This window comes from Salmo salar, chromosome ssa27, assembly GCF_905237065.1.
Source record: "Salmo salar chromosome ssa27, Ssal_v3.1, whole genome shotgun sequence".
Taxonomy (NCBI): Eukaryota; Metazoa; Chordata; class Actinopteri; order Salmoniformes; family Salmonidae; genus Salmo; species Salmo salar.
The window spans coordinates 30572949-30592725 of record NC_059468.1 but is presented as its reverse complement, the minus strand read 5'-3'; the positions used below and the strand labels follow the sequence as shown (position 1 = coordinate 30592725).

General features: G+C 45.1%; 1 protein-coding gene across 7 annotated transcripts in view; it reads left to right on the top strand.

Moving 5' to 3' along the window:
* ppp1r9a (protein phosphatase 1, regulatory subunit 9A) overlaps window positions 1-19675 on the top strand; it is a 126556-nt gene extending 106881 nt beyond the window's left edge. For 3 of the 7 annotated variants that reach the window (XM_045709835.1, XM_014178495.2, XM_014178494.2), the window contains exons 12-20: window positions 3167-3255; window positions 5169-5313; window positions 5641-5761; window positions 12050-12098; window positions 12299-12343; window positions 14766-14885; window positions 15290-15313; window positions 15697-15879; window positions 16393-19675. In XM_045709835.1, coding sequence (XP_045565791.1) covers window positions 3167-3255; window positions 5169-5313; window positions 5641-5761; window positions 12050-12098; window positions 12299-12343; window positions 14766-14885; window positions 15290-15313; window positions 15697-15879; window positions 16393-16605 — 989 coding nt within the window. In that variant the 3' untranslated portion in view covers window positions 16606-19675. The remainder of the gene's footprint in view (window positions 1-3166; window positions 3256-5168; window positions 5314-5640; window positions 5762-12049; window positions 12099-12298; window positions 12344-14765; window positions 14886-15289; window positions 15314-15696; window positions 15880-16392) is intronic. The other 4 variants (XM_045709836.1, XM_014178500.2, XM_045709837.1 and 1 more) reach the window with 3 other exon arrangements.
* Window positions 19676-19777: the final 102 nt, after the last annotated feature.

The following is a 19777-nucleotide window of genomic DNA, read 5'->3' as shown; positions in this document are numbered from 1 at the left end:
TCAAATATGCAAAGAGAAAGAACAGTCCATCATTACTTTAAGACATGATGGTCAGTCAATCCGGAAAATGTCAAGAACTTTGAACGTTTCTTCAAGTGCAGTCGCAAAAACCATCAAGCGCTATGATGAAACTGGCTCTCATGAGGACCGCTACAGGAAAGGAAGACCAGAGTTACCTCTGCTGCAGAGGATAAATTCATTAGAGTTACCAGCCTCAGAAATTGCAGCCCAAATAAATGCTTCACAGAGTTCAAGTAACAGGCACATCTCAACATCAACTGTTCAGATGAGACCTCATGAATCAGGCCTTCATGGTCGAATTTCTTAGGCCAAGAAACACCAGTAATGGACATTAGCCGGTGGAAATCTGTCCTTTGGTCTGATGAGTCCAAATTTGAGATTTTTGGTTCCAACCGCCGTGTATTTGTGAGACGCAGAGTAGGTGTGGTTCCCACCATGAAGCATGGAGGAGGAGGTGTGATTGTGTGGGGGTGCTTTGCTGGTGACACTGTCTATGATTTATTTCGAATTCAAGGCACACTTAACCAGCAAGGCTACCACAGCATTCTGCAACGATACGCCATCCCTTCTGGTTTGCACTTAGTGGGACTATCATTTGTTTTTCAACAGGTCAATGACCCAACACAGCTCCAGGCTGTGTAAGGGCTATTTGACCAAAAAGGAGAGGGATGGAGTGCTAGATCAGATGACCTGGCCTCCATAATCACCCGACCTCAACCCAATTGAGATAGTTTGGGATGAGTTGGACCTCAGAGTGAAGGAAAAGCAGCCAACAAGTGCTGAGCATATGTGGGAACTCCTTCAAGACTGTTGGAAAGCATTCCAGGTGAAGCTGGTTGAGAGAATGCCAAGCATGTGCAAAGCTGTCATCAAGGCAAAGGGTGGTTACTTTGAAGAATTTAAAATATAAAATGTATTTTGATTTGTTTAACACTTTTTTGGATTACTACGATTCCATATGTGTTATTTCATAATGTTGATGTCTTCACTATTATTCTACAATGTAGAAAATAGTAAAAATAAAGAAAAACCCTTGAATGAGTAGGTGTCCAAACATTTGACTGGTACTGTATATCTATATAATTTACCTCTCTACATCTATGTCTATATAATTTATCTCTCAACATCTATATCTATAATTTACCTCTCTACATCTATATCTATATTATTTACCTCTCTACATCTATATCTATATCATTTACCTCTCTACATCTACATCTATATCATTTACCTCTCTACATCTACATCTATATCATTTACCTCTCTACATCTACATCTATATCATTTACCTCTCTACATCTACATCTATGTAATTTACCTCTCTACATCTACATCTATGTAATTTACCTCTCTACATCTATATCTATATAATTTACATAGATATAGACCAAGATCAGGCCCTGGCCCTGGTCAAAAGTAGTGCGCTATATAGGGAATAGGGTGCCATTTGAGATGAACACACTATCTAGATGATGCATTGTTTACAGTATGTACTGTGAGGGAGATTCAGGACACTATTTCCATAAATGTTATTGCCAATGTAACAAGGACAGCTTGTCCCCCCATCACAATGTCCCTGCCTTAGCTATAAGTCTCTATCAGGGAATTTCAATAGATGACAATGGAGGCTGTAGAGACAAATGACATATTCTTAGGAGGGGTTGATGTGTCAGTGTCACTCAAACACTGAGATACACCCTACAGCTCTCCTATCAGCTCGTTTCCTATTTCCTATGCCCTCAAACTGTGCTGTTATTGCTTTAGTAGGGACATGGAGAGGCAGACAGGACTGTGTCTGACTCCATGTTATTTGGGATGCAGCTTGTGTTACTGCATACTGTCAACACTAGCTCCAAGACATATAGTACCAAAGGCTTGAGATTTGTTTTTGGATTAAAGCTTGTTTTGCTTGTTGCTCCTTTTTTAGCAAATCCCTCTTACTCTTTTTTTGTCACTGTGCATTACCTCTGAATGCACTTTCAACTTTGACCTTGTACTCCAATGCCACTTCAGTTAACAAACAAACAGTAAACAAATACAAAACAAATTCTGGCCGGAACAAGTAAACACACGTCTGGGTTTTGGGTTGTGTCCCAAATGGCACCCTATTCTCTATTCTCTATGGGCCCTGAAAAGAAGTAGTGCTCTGTGGAGGGGCTCCTGAGTGGCGCAGTGGTCTAAGGCACTCTATCTCAGTGCTAGAGGCGTCACTACAGACCCAGGCTGTATCACAGCGGTCTAAGGCACTGTATCTCAGTGCTAGAGGCGTCACTACAGACCCAGGCTGTATCACAGCGGTCTAAGGCACTGTATCTCAGTGCTAGAGGCGTCACTACAGACTCTGGGTTGATATTCCAGGCTATATCACAACCGGCCGTGATTGGGAGTCCCATAGGGCGGCGCACAACTGGCCCAGCATCGTCCGGGGTAGGCTGTCATTGTAAATAAGAATTTGTTCTTAACTGACTTCCCTAGTTAAATTAAAATGGAGTAGGGTTCCTTTTGGTATGCAGACTTTCACTGGCCTTTTTTTCTTCTGGGCTCCTCCGGCTTTTTCTCCCAGGCCCAGTCTATTATAATGGATTACAGTGGCCCTTGATCTGCTATCTCCATAATTGGCCTGATAAGGGGACAATGGGCAGTCTCTGAATACTGATCCAGATCTGGAGAGACTGAATGAGACAGTTCAATAAGCAATATCAGTAAGAGAGACGGGGGGAGGGAGGAAGAGAGAGGGAGGGAGAGAGAGAGAGGGAGGGAGAGAGGGAGAGAGAGGGAGGGAGAGAGAGGTGGAGAGAGAGAGAGAGAGGGAGGGAGAGAGAGGGAGAGAGAGGGAGAGGGAGAGAGAGAGGGAGGGGGAGAGAGAGGGAGGGAGAGGGAGAGATTGTTCTTCTGTGGCGTTGTGTGTATTTGTGTGTAGCTATAAGTTCTGTAGATCTACATTTCAATAGGATCTGATGACAAACTGTCTGTCTTTTATCACAGACTTGCTTTAGAATTACATTAAAATGTATATCAACCAAGTGGACATTTATTAGCCTGGTCCCAGATCTGTTTGTGCTATCATGTCAACTCCTTGTTATGTCAAACAGACCTGGGATCAGGCTAGACCTTTATGATGGCTGTGTTGTGTGTGTTGTTCCAGAGCTGAGTGAGGTGGTTCCCCACGCTGGTAGTAGACAGAGACTCTCCAGAGGACTGCTACAGGACAGCATCAGCTCTACAGAGGGAGAGGTTAGTATGGACACACACAAACACACACAAACACCTCTGTTCATCCTTTTAATATCCACAACAATGACAATATTAATAATATCTGCTCTAATCACCACCAGATGTTCTATCAACATTACTCATTGAAAATGAATTTAACTGTTTTCTCATTTATATGTTTTATTTAAAGTTAATTACACTGACAGTGTTTGTGTGGTTAGCCCTGTCTGTCCTCTGACCTTATAAAAAAGCCTTTATGTAATGTATTAATTGCTGGCTACAAGTCAGTGCCCGGCGGCACATCAATCTAATCCTGAGTGGTGGCAAAGCCTATTCCCCCTCCTTACTGAGATAATTGCTGGTAAAGTCTCTTTTGGAGAACACTCTTTCCCATTTATAAGATCTGTCCCTTACTGAGCAAAAATAATGAACAAGGCTTTGTCCCAAATTCCACCCTATTCCCTTTGTAGAGCACTAGTAGTGTACTATATAGGGAATAGGGTGCCATTTGGGACGTGGCCCAGGAATATATAGGCTTAAAAATCCACTATACTGGAGACAGACAGTCACCGTCCACTATGTCCACTATACTGGAGACAGACAGTCACCGGCCACTATACTGGAGACAGACAGTCACCGTCCACTATGTCCACTATACTGGAGACAGACGGTCACCGTCCACTATGTCCACTATACTGAAGACAGATAGTCACCGGCCACTATACCGGAGACAGACAGTCACCGGCCACTATACTGGAGACAGACAGTCACCGGCCACTATACTGGAGACAGACAGTCACCGGCCACTATACTGGAGACAGACAGTCACCGGCCACTATACCGGAGACAGACAGTCACCGGCCACTATACTGGAGACAGACAGTCACCGGCCACTATACTGGAGACAGACAGTCACCGGCCACTATACTGGAGACAGACAGTCACCGGCCACTATACTGGAGACAGACAGTCACCGTCCACTATACTGGAGACAGACAGTCACCGGCCACTATACTGGAGACAGACAGTCACCGGCCACTATACTGGAGACAGACAGTCACCGGCCACTATACTGGAGACAGACAGTCACCGGCCACTATACTGGAGACAGACAGTCACCGGCCACTATACCGGAGACAGACAGTCACCGGCCACTATACCGGAGACAGACAGTCACCGTCCACTATACTGGAGACAGACAGTCACCGGCCACTATACTGGAGACAGACGGTCACCGGCCACTATACTGGAGACAGACGGTCACCGGCCACTATACTGGAGACAGACAGTCACCGGCCACTATACCGGAGACAGACAGTCACCGGCCACTATACTGGAGACAGACAGTCACCGGCCACTATACTGGAGACAGACAGTCACCGGCCACTATACCGGAGACAGATAGTCACCGGCCACTATACTGGAGACAGATAGTCACCGGCCACTATACTGGAGACAGACAGTCACCGGCCATTATAATGGAGACAGACAGTCACCGGCCACTATACTGGAGACAGATAGTCACCGGCCACTATACTGGAGACAGACAGTCACCGGCCATTATAATGGAGACAGACAGTCACCGGCCACTATACTGGAGACAGACAGTCACCGTCCACTATACTGGAGGAAATCATGCAATTAGTGTGTAACCTTTACTACGGTAAGATAACGACCTCTGGATAATGGTACATAGAGAGAGAGAAAGAGAGGGAGAGAGGACATATTTAATTTACGGAGTTAGGTGGCTGTCAGGTGCCTTAGGGTGAACTGTCTCAGTGTCTCTTTTTTTGATAGCATTGTTAAAGTAAATGTCTCTTTCTCTGTGTTCATCTCTGTCTCTCTTTCTATCCCGACTTCCATCTTTCTCCTTCTCTATTGATCCATCCTCCCTCCTCACTCTGTCCCCCCTTCTCACCTCCCCGTCTCTCCAGGCATCAGAGGGCCCTGGCAGTACTCGTTCGTCCATCCGGAGTGCAGCCTCCAGTACTGTGGATGAGTCCAGACCCTCCAGGGCCCCTGGCAGTGCTGAGGACTCCCCCAGACATACCCTCCTCCAGCAGGCTGCAGACAACGACGGTCAGTGTAGAACCACATCATAAAATATTTTATCGTTCATCACTATAGATACAGGAGCCTCCTTCCCCATGGTCCATTCTGGCTTGGACAAAGCTTACTTACCCTAAACTATTTTACTTGACGTTTTTAAGTGAACTGTTACACACATGTTTAAGGCTAGCATCTCAAGAATATGAGTGTGGAACCCGAATTATCGCTCAGATCTCCCATGGTCTTCAATTATGATTTACAAGAAAGTCTTAGTCACATGATGGATTCCAATGTAGGTTATCACTATCTTTGCTGTATGTTAGCATATATTTGCTGAACCACTGATGATGTGTGCAGGGTCTCAGTCTCCTGTGGTGTCCAGCCCCTCTCTCAGCCTGGAGGAGAAGATCATCAGGAGAGGTCTGGACCCACTGACACGAAGCAAAGGGAAAGACCCCAGAAGTTCACCTGGAAACAGGTACTAACCACCTCGCTACCACTGTGTTCCTCTGACTCCAGGGTGACGTTTCCCCTAGGTACAGATCTAGGATCAGCTTCCCCTCCCATCCTAACCTTAAAGGGGGAAACGCTAAACTGACCCCAGATGAGCGTCTAGAGGTTGTAGTGGTATTGTTAGAAAGGGTAAAGAAAATGATTAACCCTGCCGAAAGGAAAAGTGTAGGATAGATAGAGACCCCCTACCAGACACACATCAGCAGAAGGGACTGCCCATAGTGTAGCCGTTTGGCCAGATAGCCAGTGGAGAGAAAGGATAAGGCACACCATATCTATCAAATGTATTTATAATGCCCTTTTTACATCAGCAGATGCCACAAAATGCTGTACAGAAACCCAGCCTAGAACCCCAAACAGCAAGCAATGCAGATGTAGAAGCACAGTGGCTAGGAAAAACTCCCTAGAAAGGCAGGAACCTAGGAAGAAACCTAAAGAGGAACCAGACTCTGAGGGATGGCCAGTCCTCTTCTGGCTGTGCTGGGTGGAGATTATAACAGTACATGGCCAAGATGTTCAAACGTTCATAGATGACCAGCAGGGTCAAATAATAATAAGTGGTTGTAGAGGGTGCAACAGGTCAGCACCTCAGGAGTAAATGACAGGTGGCTTTTCATAGCCGAGCATTCAGAGTTAGAGACAGCAGGTGCGGTAGAGAGAGAGAGTTGAAAACAGCAGGTCCAGGACAAGGTAGCACATCCTGGACCTGGTCAGGGTTCCCTAGCCGCAGGCAGAACTGGAGCAGCAGCATGACCAGGTGGACTGGGAACAGCCAGGAGTCATCAGGCCAGGTAGTCCTGAGGCATGATCCTAGGGCTCAGGTCCTCTGGGATGGGAGGGAGAGAATTAGAGGGAGCATACTTAAATTCACACAGGACACCAGATAGGAGAGGAGAATTACACCAGACATAACAGACTGACCCTAGCCCCCGGCACATAAACTACTGCAGCATTGAGACTGGAGACTGAGACCAGATATAACACATGTCACAGCACAGGGGTAACCCAACCAATAATACCTCATACAAAAATAATGGCAGAGCAATTCAAAGGCAACTTCATAGAAACAATTGAACCCAGTCATAACCCATAGAGAATTTGCAATTTTCTGTATTACCTTCCAGTAGAGGAGTGAGGGGGTGTGAATGGGTGTGTGGGGAGAGTGAGGGAGTGTGAATGGGTGAGGGGGAGGAGCAAGGGGGGGGATGGGTTTGTGGGGGTGTTTTCATAGACAAAACAAAGGTCTTAAAATGTCTAATCTCTTCTTGGCCAAATGTCAATAGTACCACACCAAATCAATACAGTTCAAACAACAATAAACTTGCACGCAACCTCCCTTTTACTAAAATGTCAACCCAAATATGTCTGGCAGGGAAATAATAATCCAGCGACACTGAACATTAAAGGGAGCGCATTGAAAAAACAGTCTGCTGCAGTGTAAAGCATTGAAAGGAAAATGAGAGTAAGAGAGAGAAAGGGGTCTTAGCTGTTGACTTCAGGCTTGCAGTTGCACTGACTGTCTGTTAAATACACCTGATGGTTGGTTGGTTGGTTTGTTTGTCAAAGCTTCACAACAATGTTGCTATCACTCCATGCAATCAATGACAGGAGCGGCCCCAAAAGATACACCGGCGATCGACTTAAACACTTTAAAAACTAAGCACGTGAAAATAAACATGACTTCTGCAGAGTTGTACACACTGTGAAACTGCCCCGCCAGCCCAGAGCTCTCCACAGAGAGCCAGAAGAGCTATATTTTGACTGACTGCTCTTAAAGTGGCAGCACACGGTGAAGGCTCCGTGCAGGATTTCGCCACAAGGTTACTACCCGTTCCTTTGACTGCTGTGCTGTTAGATACTGTATACTTAGACTGTCTGCAATCCATACTGAGGGCTTACTCTACAATGTTTTCCAGCTGTTGCAGACGGTGTGTCTGTGTATGTGTGTGTGTGTGTGTGTCTGTGTCTGCGACTGGTCACTTGGCTGACTCTGGTTGGCTGGCAGCAGCTGCTGTGACTGTCTGTATGACTGCGTGAGGCTGACTCTGGTTGGCTGGCAGCATCTGCTGTGACTGTCTGTATGACTGCGTGAGGCTGACTCTGGTTGGCTGGCAGCAGCTGCTGTGACTGTCTGTATGACTGCGTGAGGCTGACTCTGGTTGGCTGGCAGCAGCTGCTGTGACTGTCTGTATGACTGCGTGAGGCTGACTCTGGTTGGCAGGCAGCAGCTGCTGTGACTGTCTGTATGACTGCGTGAGGCTGACTCTGGTTGGCTGGCAGCAGCTGCTGTGACTGTCTGTATGACTGCGTGAGGCTGACTCTGGTTGGCAGGCAGCAGCTGCTGTGACTGTCTGTATGACTGCGTGAGGCTGACTCTGGTTGGCTGGCAGCAGCTGCTGTGATTGAAGAAAGAAACACAGCTGGGACTCCTACACAACAAACAGGGGTCACTGCACACCCATCCCACCAAACTAGAGGTCGACCGATTAATCGGAATGGCCGATTAATTAGGGCCGATTTCAAGCTTTCATAACAATCGGTAATCGGTATTTTTGGCCACCGATTTGCCGATTATTGTTTTAAAATGTTTTTTTTATATATAAATATTTTTTAACTAGGCAAGTCAGTTAAGAACACATTTTTATTTTCAATGACGGCCTAGGAACGGTGGGTTAACTGCCTTGTTCAGGGGCAGAATTACATATTTTTACCTTGTCAGCTTGGGGATGCAACCTTACAGTTAACTAGTCCAACGCTCTAACCACCTGCTTTACATTGCACTCCACGAGGAGCTTGCCTGTTACGCGAATGCAGTAAGAAGCCAAGGTAAGTTGCTAGCTAGCATTAAACTTATCTTATAAAAACAATCAATCAATCAATCAATCATAATCACTAGTTAACTACACATGGTTGATGATATTACTAGTTTATCTAGCCTGTCCTGCGTTGCATATAATCGATGCGAAAAAGGTCTGTCGTTGCTCCAACTTGTGCCTAACCATAAACATCAATGTCTTTCTTAAAATCAATACACAAGTATATATTCTTAAACCTGCATCTTTAGTTAATATTGCCTGCTAACATTAATTTATTTTAACTAGGGAAAATGTGTCACCTCTGCAACAGAGTCAGGGTATATGCAGCAGTTTGGGCCGTCTGGCTCGTTGCGAACTGTGAAGACTATTTCTTCCTAACAAAGACAGCCGACTTCGCCAAACGGGGGATGATTTAACAAAAGCGCATTTGCGAAAAAAGCACAATCCTTGCACGACTGTACCTAACCATAAACATCAATGCCTTTCTTAAAATCAATACACAGAAGTATATATTTTTAAACCTGCATATTTAGCTAAAAGAAATCCAGGTTAGCAGGCAATATTAACCAGGTGAAATTGTCACTTCTCTTCCGTTCATTGCACGCAGAGTCAGGGTATATGCAACAGTTTGGGCCGCCTGGCTCGTTGCAAACTAATTTGCCAGAATTTTACGTAATTATGACATAACATTGAAGGTTGTGCATTGTAACAGGAACATTTAGACTTATGGATGCCACCCGTTAGATAAAATACGGAACGGTTCCGTATTTCACTGAAAGAATAAATGTGATAGTTTCCGGATTCGACCATATTAATGACCTAAGGCTCGTGTTTCTGTGTGTTATTATGTTATAATTAAGTCTATGATTTGATAGAGCAGTCTGACTGAGCGATGGTAGGCAGCAGTAGGCTCGTAAGCATTCATTCAAAACAGCACTTTCATGCCTTTTGCCAGAAGCCCTTCGCAATGCATTGCGCTGTTTATGATTTCAAGCCTGTCAACTCCCAAGATTAGGCTAGTGTAACCGATGTGAAATGGCTAGCTAGTTAGCCGGGTGCGCGCTAATAGCGTTTCAAACGTCACTCGCTCTGAGACTTGGAGTAGTTGTTTCCCTTGCTCTACATGGGTAACGCTGCTTCGAGGGTGGCTGTTGTCGATGTGTTCCTAGTTCGAGCCCAGGTAGGAGCGAGGAGAGGGACGGAAGCTATACTGTTACACTGGCAATACTCAAGTGCCTATAAGAACATCCAATAGTCAAAGGTATATGAAATACAAATCGTATAGAGAGAAATAGTCCTATAATTCCTATAATAACTACAACCTAAAACTTCTTACCTGGGAATATTGAAGACTCATGTTAAAAGGAACCACCAGCTTTCATATGTTCTCATGTTCTGAGCAAGGAACTTAAACGTTAGCTTTTTTCCATGGCACATAATGCACTTTTACTTTCTTCTCCAACACTTTGTTTTTGCATTTTTTAAACCAAATTGAACATGTTTCATTATTTATTTGAGGCTAAATTGATTTTATTGATGTATTATATTAAGTTAAAATAAGTGTTCATTCAGTATTGTTGTAATTGTCATTAATACAAATAAAAAATAAAAAAAAATTGGCCGATTAATCGGCATCAGGGGTTTTGGCCCCCCAATAATCGGTATCGGTATCGGCATTGAAAAATCATAATCGGTCGACCTCTACACCAAACCCACCCCTCCATCCCACCAAACCCATCCCTCCATCCCACCAACCCACCCCTCCATCCCACCAAACCCACCAACCCACCCCTCCATCCCACCCCTCCATCCCACCAACCCACCCCTCCATCCCACCAAACCCACCCCTCCATCCCACCAAACCCACCCCTCCATCCCACCAACCCACCCGTCCATCCCACCAAACCCACCCCTCCATCCCACCAACCCACCCCTCCATCCCACCAAACCCACCACTCCATCCCACCAAACCCACCCCTCCATCCCACCAACCCACCCCTCCATCCCACCAAACCCACCCACCCCACCAAACCCACCCCTCCATCCCACCAACCCACCCATCCATCCCACCAAACCCACCAACCCACCCCTCCATCCCACCAAACCCACTCCTCCATCCCACCAACCCACCCCTCCATCCCACCAAACCCACCAACCCACCCCTCCATCCCACCAAACCCACCCCTCCATCCCACCAACCCACCCCTCCATCCCACCAAACCCACCCCTCCATCCCACCAACCCACCCCTCCATCCCACCAAACCCACCAACCCACCCCTCCATCCCACCAAACCCACCAACCCACCCCTCCATCCCACCAACTCACCCCTCCATCCCACCAAACCCACCCCTCCATCCCACCAAACCCACCAACCCACCCCTCCATCCCACCAACCCACCCCTCCATCCCACCAACCCACCCTCCATCCCACCAACCCACCCCTCCATCCCACCAAACCCACCCCTCCATCCCACCAAACCCACCCCTCCATCCCACCAAACCCACCAACCCACCCCTCCATCCCACCAAACCCACCAACCCACCCCTCCATCCCACCAAACCCACCAACCCACCCCTCCATCCCACCAACCCACCCCTCCATCCCACCAACTCACCCCTCCATCCCACCAAACCCACCCCTCCATCCCACCAACTCACCCCTCCATCCCACCAAACCCACCCCTCCATCCCACCAAACCCACCCCTCCATCCCACCAAACCCACCAACCCACCCCTCCATCCCACCAAACCCACCAACCCACCCCTCCATCCCACCAAACCCACCAACCCACCCCTCCATCCCACCAAACCCACCAACCCTTTCCCTCCATAAACCCCTTCAACCCCCTAACTTACCCCCCATCCCTCCGGCACACTAACACCACTCTTGATCAGGCAGGGGTCTGTCTGTGGGACTATCCATGAATACATCTCATGCTTGCTGCTTGCTTTACGGCTGTGTGTGGATGATAAGAGAGCGCTGTACCACACACACACACACACACACACACACACACACACACACACACACACACACACACACACACACACACACACACACACACACACAGTATTCAGGTCTTGTGTTTAGTAGATGCATTTCTGTGTGACTCAGCCGTGGATCAGAGAAAGGTCAATGTGTCCAATCCGTTTAGCGTCCATCTCACCTCCAATACTGCCTGGGTCAGTTAGTTCATTACGCGTCCAGCTCTGTTATCCTCAGGGAGGAGGAAAAATACAAAGATACTGCATGAACCTGTCTGGTTTCTCCTTTGACCTTTGACCTTTTGTTCTTCTCCTTTGATGTGTTCTTCTCTCTGGAGAAGCATTTTACTGGTGTGAATGTTGAGTAAATCTGTTCTTATGTCTATAGTTGTTTTCTACCAACATAACAATCTGTTTCTCTCTCTACCAACTCATGCCTCTTATCCTCAGTTCTACAGAACCCTCTGCTGAGAATAGCCCAGAGAAACTCAAAGCCAAGGTATGTATGTGAAGAGAACCCCAATGTACACAGTAAACAGGATCAGGGCATCTCCATGATAATACATATTGACAGTGCTCACTGAAGTGTGCTAATGCATATTATTATATAATACCTGTAGGCTATTGTGGTGCATATTGTTTGTTTTTCGTTGCGTTGATTTAACCTCTGTCTGGTTCTGATGCCTTTGTGTTTAACAGAAATCTCTTACATGGCCACACTTCTTCTCCTATTCATATTACTTGGTATTGTATTTGTATTTTTGTTGCTCCAATCAAACAGAATACCAAACAACTACTGTATAGCAGGGTATGAAGCGGGCTGATTAGCATATTCTTAATGCACTTGTTATTGAAGTTCATTTCAGTAATTTGCACAAATATAGAAGGTGTATTGGATTAGGTTAATATTTAGACCAGTAATTTATAATTCCTTCAAGGGTGTGAATCATCATAACTCAAGTATTTAGATATTATAATTTCAAAGGTTGGGTTTTTGCATTACGGCATTTCTCTTTTAATCACATTATCTGGCGCTCACTTTGGGAGTGATTATGTTTGATTTGTCCATAGTAATTCATTAATTAGATATTCTCTAGCCACTGATGTTATTAATCAAGCTATAGCAATGGGGAAATCACTTCAATACACGGAGTGTACAAAACATTATGAACACCTGCTCTTTCCAAGACATTGACTGACCAGGTGAAAGCTATGATCCATTATTGATATCACTTGTTAAATCCACTTCAATCAGTATAGATAAATGGGAGGAGACGGGTTAAAGAAGGATTAAAGAAGTGCCTTTGAACGGGGTATGGTAGTAGGTGCCACGGGCACCAGTTTGAGTGTGTCAAGAACTGCAACGCTACTGGGGTTTTCATACTCAACAGTTGCCGGTGTGTACAGTATCAAGAATGGTCCCCCACCCAAAGGACATCTAGCCAACTTGACACAACTGTGGGAAGCGTTGGAGTCATCATGAGCCAGCATCCCTGTGGAACGCTTTCAGCACCTTGTAGAGTCCATGCCCCGATGAATTGAGGCTGTTCTGAGGGCAAAAGGAGGTGCAACTCAATATTAGGAAGGTGTTCCCAATGTTTTGTACACTCAGTGTACAATATCCAATGTCGTTCATAGTACCTAGTCTTTCATCCCTGATACATAACCCTAAGGTGAGGTAAATGTTGAGGTGCTGAATCTCTCTCTTCTCACAAACCTCAAGGCTGCAAACCAATGAATTAGTCATAGATATTGTGACTCAAGCTTTTCACCTAAAAAAGGACCAGAGAGGTACTGTAAGTGCAACTAGTTACCCAGCTCAGTCGATCAAATCTGGCCACAGGCTAGAGAATCAGACAGACTTACTTCACAGTCCTCAGATCAAAAGGAGGGTTATGTTTGTGCTGACATCAAATGACAGCTATAGCTGACACCAAGTTTTCTCAGGCCTCCACACGGCTTGTTGACTAAGGCACACCCACCTGGGGTGGGTAGGTAGGTCGGTTGGTACGGAGGGAGGGAGGGAGGGAGGGAGGGAGGGAGGTAGGTAGGTAGGTAGGTAGGTAGGGAGGGAGGGAGGTAGGTGGGAAGGTAGGGAGGGAGGAGGGAGGGAGGGAGGGAGGGAGGGAGGGAGGGAGGGAGGGAGGGAGGGAGAGAGGGAGGGAGAGAGGGAGAGAGGGAGAGAGGGAGAGAGGGAGAGAGGGAGGGAGGTAGGTAGGTAGGTAGGTAGGTAGGTAGGTAGGTAGGTAGGTAGGTAGGTAGGTAGGTAGGTAGGTAGGTAGGTAGGTAGGTAGGTAGGTAGGTAGGTAGGGAGGGAGGGAGGGAGGGAGGGAGGGAGGGAGGGAGGTTGGTCGGTCAGGCAATCGGTCGGTCGGTCGGTCGGTCGGCCTGGCCAGCTGTAAACTTCACAGATGAAGATGCCCCCAGTCTGTCTGCCAGACAGCGTTTATTATTGTTATCACTGGGGACAGAGAGAACTACTGAGGTCTCACAGGGAAACACACACACATAAACACACATGCCTGTGGACATGAACGTTCACACACACATATGCACGCGCAGCCAGAGAAACATATACACTCACGCACACACACACACACACACACACTGCAGGGTCAAGGTGACTGAGCTCAGATACCGATCCCCAGACAACAGCTCAAACCACAGTAAAATGGCACATTCCGTTTCATTATACAGTATAATATTTATGTTCTATTTAATTGCATCACATTCATGTTTGATCATTGAATAATACAATACGTCTCTGAATCAGCCATAGGTGTGCAAATATTCTCTGTATGTAGAATGTATGCCGTTTTAATTGTGTATGTTTGTTAGAGCCCCTCTTGTATATTCCCTCTATTCATTATGAAATCATTGATTGAAATAATCAATCTGCAGCAAATGACTTCAACAATGGCATTTATTAGCTTTAGATTCAAAACATCATAGAACAAAAATGGCTTTGTGTTGAGAGGGGAATACAATGAAATAGACCTTGAAATGAACTGAGATAGACTATAGGCTGTCTGAAATGGCACCCAATTCCCCACTACTTTTGACCAAGGCCCATAGGGCACTTTATAGGGAATAGGATTCCATTTTGGATGTAGACAATGTTTTGACTAAGGTCTAATAGACTTTTACATGGTGTTGTTCTCAATAGGGTCCTGTGGTGAAGGGTGATCTGAGTACCAGCAGTAGCAGCTCAGTGGAGGTCAGTGGTCTGGTGACTGAAGCCAAGATGTCCGGTCGCTCACACACCCTGGTGCTCTCCTCAGACGAGGTGAGAAACAAGGATTTGATCTCACATAAAAAATCTACCTAGTATCAACAAGTTATAGTTAACTAGTTATTCAACCTAAAATGTAAAAAATGTGAGTACATTACCTCAAGTGTAGAAAATGAAGAAAAAGGGACCTATATTTCCCCATCTAGTGCTCCTATCATGTCATGCTGAGTAACCTCTGGTTGCCAAGTGTCTGGAATGTGTAACAATGGTGTTCGAATGGCCTATTCCATGTTTAATTAGTTACAATTTATATTCTATTTAACTATTTTTGATGTTAGCAACTGTAGCTTTGCTAGTCGGCCATTTTGTATGTACCCTGTACCATTTTGTGCCCTGAGCCGCTGCTGTGTTTTTGTGTTAACAAACTGTCCTGTCGTTCTCTGTGCTGCCATGTTCAGAGTCTGGATATGATAGATGACGAGGTGAGATCTAGTTCTGAGTGGCCACCGAGGAAGCCAGAAAAACAAAACATTATGCATGCTCCCATACTGTTTACCAAGCTTGTAAAAAGCCTATGTTTACATCACATGCATGCTTACTCATTAGTCTAAACCTTTCATAAGCTACTGTTTTTCTCTATTTCTCTATTGAAGTGCATGTCACAAATGTGACATTCAGTCTTCAGCATGCTCTCAACTTCTATTCTAGACATTTCGAAATTATTCACCCATCACTATGTGTGCTCTCTCGGCGCTGTGTGTGTGTGTGTGTGTGTGTGTGTGTGTGTGTGTGTGTGTGTGTGTGTGTGTGTGTGTGTGTGTGTGTGTGTGTGTGTGTGTGTGTGTGTGTGTGTGTGTGTGTCTAGATCCTAGATGAGGGCCAGTGCCCCAAGCAGCACCAGTGGCAGAACATCAGTGTGACAGAGTGGACCTCCCAGCAGGTGTCCCGCTGGCTCATGGGACTAAATCTGGAGCAGTACATCCCAGAGTTCACGGTCAACAATGTGGACGGAGACCAGCTACTGCAGCTGGACAGCACTGCGCTCAAGGTGACGGACTGAAGTCTGTGGTATTGTAGATATCCAGCTATGTTAGTTACTTCTGGATTCAATTCTAAATGAGTTATAGAGCATCACACTACGCAGCCCACAATGCACCTTAAATGCATTTACCGCGACGTTCGCGGAGATCACATTCATTGTAAACGCTGCATGTCAGCTCAATCCTAAAAGTCTGTTATAGTTCGCTGCTTGGCTTGAATCCTGGCCTGAGTTACTAGTTAGTTACTAGTATCACCTTGTTTATGTATTGTCATTGTTTCCAGGGTGTTTGGTGCCACCCGTCAAGGTACAAGTAGTTTAACATTTTGATATAGTAATTTGCCCTGAAGCTTTGGGCCAATATAGACTCAAATTGTTACAACTCCTGTTATATTTGTTTTGATCATAGCTGCTGAGTTTTATTCCCTGACTAGTGCTCCTGTTCACTCACATCCCCCCATCTCTGACCCCTGTCCTGTGTGTGTGTATGTGTGTGCACGCGTGTGGTGTGTTTATGTATAGACCCTTGGCGTTGCCTCCTCCCAGGACCGGGCTCTGATCAAGAAGAAGGTGAAGGATCTCAAGGTCCTGATGGAGAAGGCTCGGCGGAACCGGCAGAAACTGGACAAACGGCGAGCGAAGCTTCGCAAGAAAGAGCTTGAGCAGCAAAAGAAACAGGCCCACAAACCCAGCAACAAGGGCCACTCCGAAACAACAGGGGGCACAGCAGAGTAACCCACGCCTTTAAGACCTACCTCTCCTTGTCTTTCTACCAACCACCGCTACCAAGTAACATCTCCAGGGATAGAAACAGTCAGCAGAAACACTGAGCTGAACACCTAACAGGGCTTGAGTTCAGGCTGTAGTGGTGGAGGCTGTCGAGCTACTGTACCACCAAACAGATGATACCAAAATGAGCAGACAGTTGGATAGTAAAGATGCTGCCTCTCACCTCATTGTACATCCTCGTAGTGTTTCCAAACCTCCTGCGCCATTACATTTGATTTATTTTGGTGTCATTTAGATGTATTTATTCATTCTGAGTATCTTTTTAAAAGGCATATCACATCTGTCTGTGTTCCTCCTCTTTCTATGATGTGTTATATTAAACACCTTTAGACATAATGAAAAAGTAGTGAATGTACATATATGATAATATATAGATAAATATGTCTAACGTGCCATTTTTTATATAGAGAACATGTTTATCCTGTGCAGATAGCTAGATGGATTTATGAAATCTGAATCTCCCCTCATAGCTCTGATGAAGCACATTACATATTGTATAAAAGGCCTGTGTCGTGGATGGTGGTGCAATTACTGAATCTCACCACTAGGGGCCAGACCTGTGTAGTGGATGGTGGTGCAATACCAAGATCTCACCACTAGGGCCCAGGCCTGCTGCTTGAATCCCACCACTGGAGAATAACAACAACACTGGAACTACTCAAGAGGAACTCAAGTCTATTGAGCAGACAAGTTTCAAGACTTGTGGAATAAGAACCAAGTCTGTGGGAGGAACAAGAGGTATTTATGTTCTTTGCTGAAACTACACTGGAGGTCCCAACACTGGAATTTCAACTACTGTATAAACTAAACCCTTTACTCTGCATACAGTAAACCTGCCTCTGTATCGTATTAGAGCACTTCACACTATGAATGACTAAGGACTTAGTGAGTCGACTGATTCCTCTTTGTGTGAAGTGAACATTTCCATGAAGTTGTAACATACCAAACCCTGCTCCAAAAACATGATGGTGAGATTTCAAGAGAAGATCCTGAGTTATGCATAATGTCGCTTCTTCAACCTCCGCCTCTAACCTGCTTTCAACCTCTAGTTGATGTTATCTAAATAACTAAAGTAATTCCCAATTGCTGCCTTTTCATAACGCCACCCGCTGTTACCCGAGTGTTAAAATAGAGTGAGACGACATTTAGTCATCCATTATTCTATTTTATTTCCCAAATGTCTCTAAGCAGGCAAATAGAGATGACCATGCCATCATTCTTTTGTGATTTGATCTTTTCAGATGATTCTGTTTGCGTTGTATGCCCTGGGATAACGCAAAGGCTCTTTGGTTAGAATTCTCAGAACAGGGCGTATTTACCCCACTACCTGGGTTTATTGGTTTGTTTACGTGTTTGTTTATTTGGATCCCCATGAGTTTTTTCCGAAGCAGCAGCTACTCGTCCTAGGGTCCACAAAAAAACCCACTAAACATGACAAGTAACAAAATAGTGATACACTGATAAACAACAGTCACACACATGAAATACAACGACACACAAACAATACAACAACAAAATAATACAAACAACAAAACTAAACTGAAACATGAAGAAAGACGCAAAATCAAAAGAGAGGGTTGTATTTGTGTACAGGTTCATTACAGGTTCATCATGACTGGGGCCCTTGGTTTCGCCGCGGTACATACACGATTACAAACATTGCACTAGATACATGCACGCAATACAGTCCAACCACTTTGGATTTTATATCTCAATGTTTCTTAATAGATACCTTTACATTTTTTAAATGACATGGACATCGTTGCTATAATGATGCTGTATGCAATATGTCTTTTGAATATATGTCAGTCATTCTGTTCCATTATCTTACCCAGGAATCATCATTTGGTCATGTTTACATACAATGTATGGCCATTGAAATGTCTCCATGACGGTGATGCTACTGTTGTTGCAACAGAGTAGGGTGAAGTTGCCCCTTGACACTGATCTTGTGTCAGTTTTGCATTTCCCCCACTAATGGTTAAGGTTAGGATTGGAGGAGGAGAAGCTGATCCTAGATCTGTACCTAAGGGGAAACTTCACACCGGAGCCTGATGCAACAGAAATATGTAAGGCAGCTTTGGATACAGTGTTCCCATTCCTGTTAAAGGGATAGTTCACTCAAAAACAAAACACATCAGCGTCACAGTTTCTGCTCTGTACTGAAAGTGCTCTATCTTGAAAACGTGACATGCACAATTCTGTGGGATTGTGTTAACAGTGGACTGATGAACAAAATACTAACTGATAGTTTTTCAGTGAACTGTCCCTTTAAAGAGACACAAATATGATAGTACCATGCAATGCCACTTAGATTACACCGGTATAAATGTTTATTTGATATTATTTGTAATTTTTATGCTAAAAACAAAGCATTTTGGCTATTGTTTATAATACCTTATGCAACATTAGAGTATTAACGCATAATTATAATATCGAGAAATTGTATGATTACCCTTTTGCCAAAAAATTCTAAAACAAATGTTCATAAAATGTTGTAAAAATGAAAATGATCATCAAATTGAGTGATTACGAGGCTTGAAGTTTGTATGTTAACCCGATTTAGGGCTCTATTCAATCCGGGGCGCTGAAGAACTGCTTTATAGTGCGGTTGACAATTAAAGGCAATGTTCCCACCGTCGCGGAGACTGCATTCATGGTAAACACTGCATATGTCAGATCAATCGGAAATTGCCTTAACATCACGCGGATCTTCCGCGATACTTCGGCGATACGGATTGAATCCAGCCCTTAAATCCAGCCCTTAAATTGCATAACCTGAGCAACAACAAAAAATCCCCTTCCTCTTTCATTGTGATTGTAGTTGCAGCATCCTTCCTGTCACGTTACCCCACTGCTACTCTTATAACAGAGCGCCTGGGGTTATGCTACGATGAAACCCTTTTGTAACACTACTTCAACCTATTCCCAACGCTCACCCACCCATTCTACCATTGGATAGCACTCTATGACTTTTGTATGTACAGTAAAAGCTGAAAGCAATATGTTGTATTAACCCTGAAGAAGCCTTGTTTTCTACTGTGTCAGTACGCTGCCTGTGTACAGTTTGTGTGACCTTTGGGGCTGGGGTTGGGGTTGGGGCTGGGTTTGGGGCTGG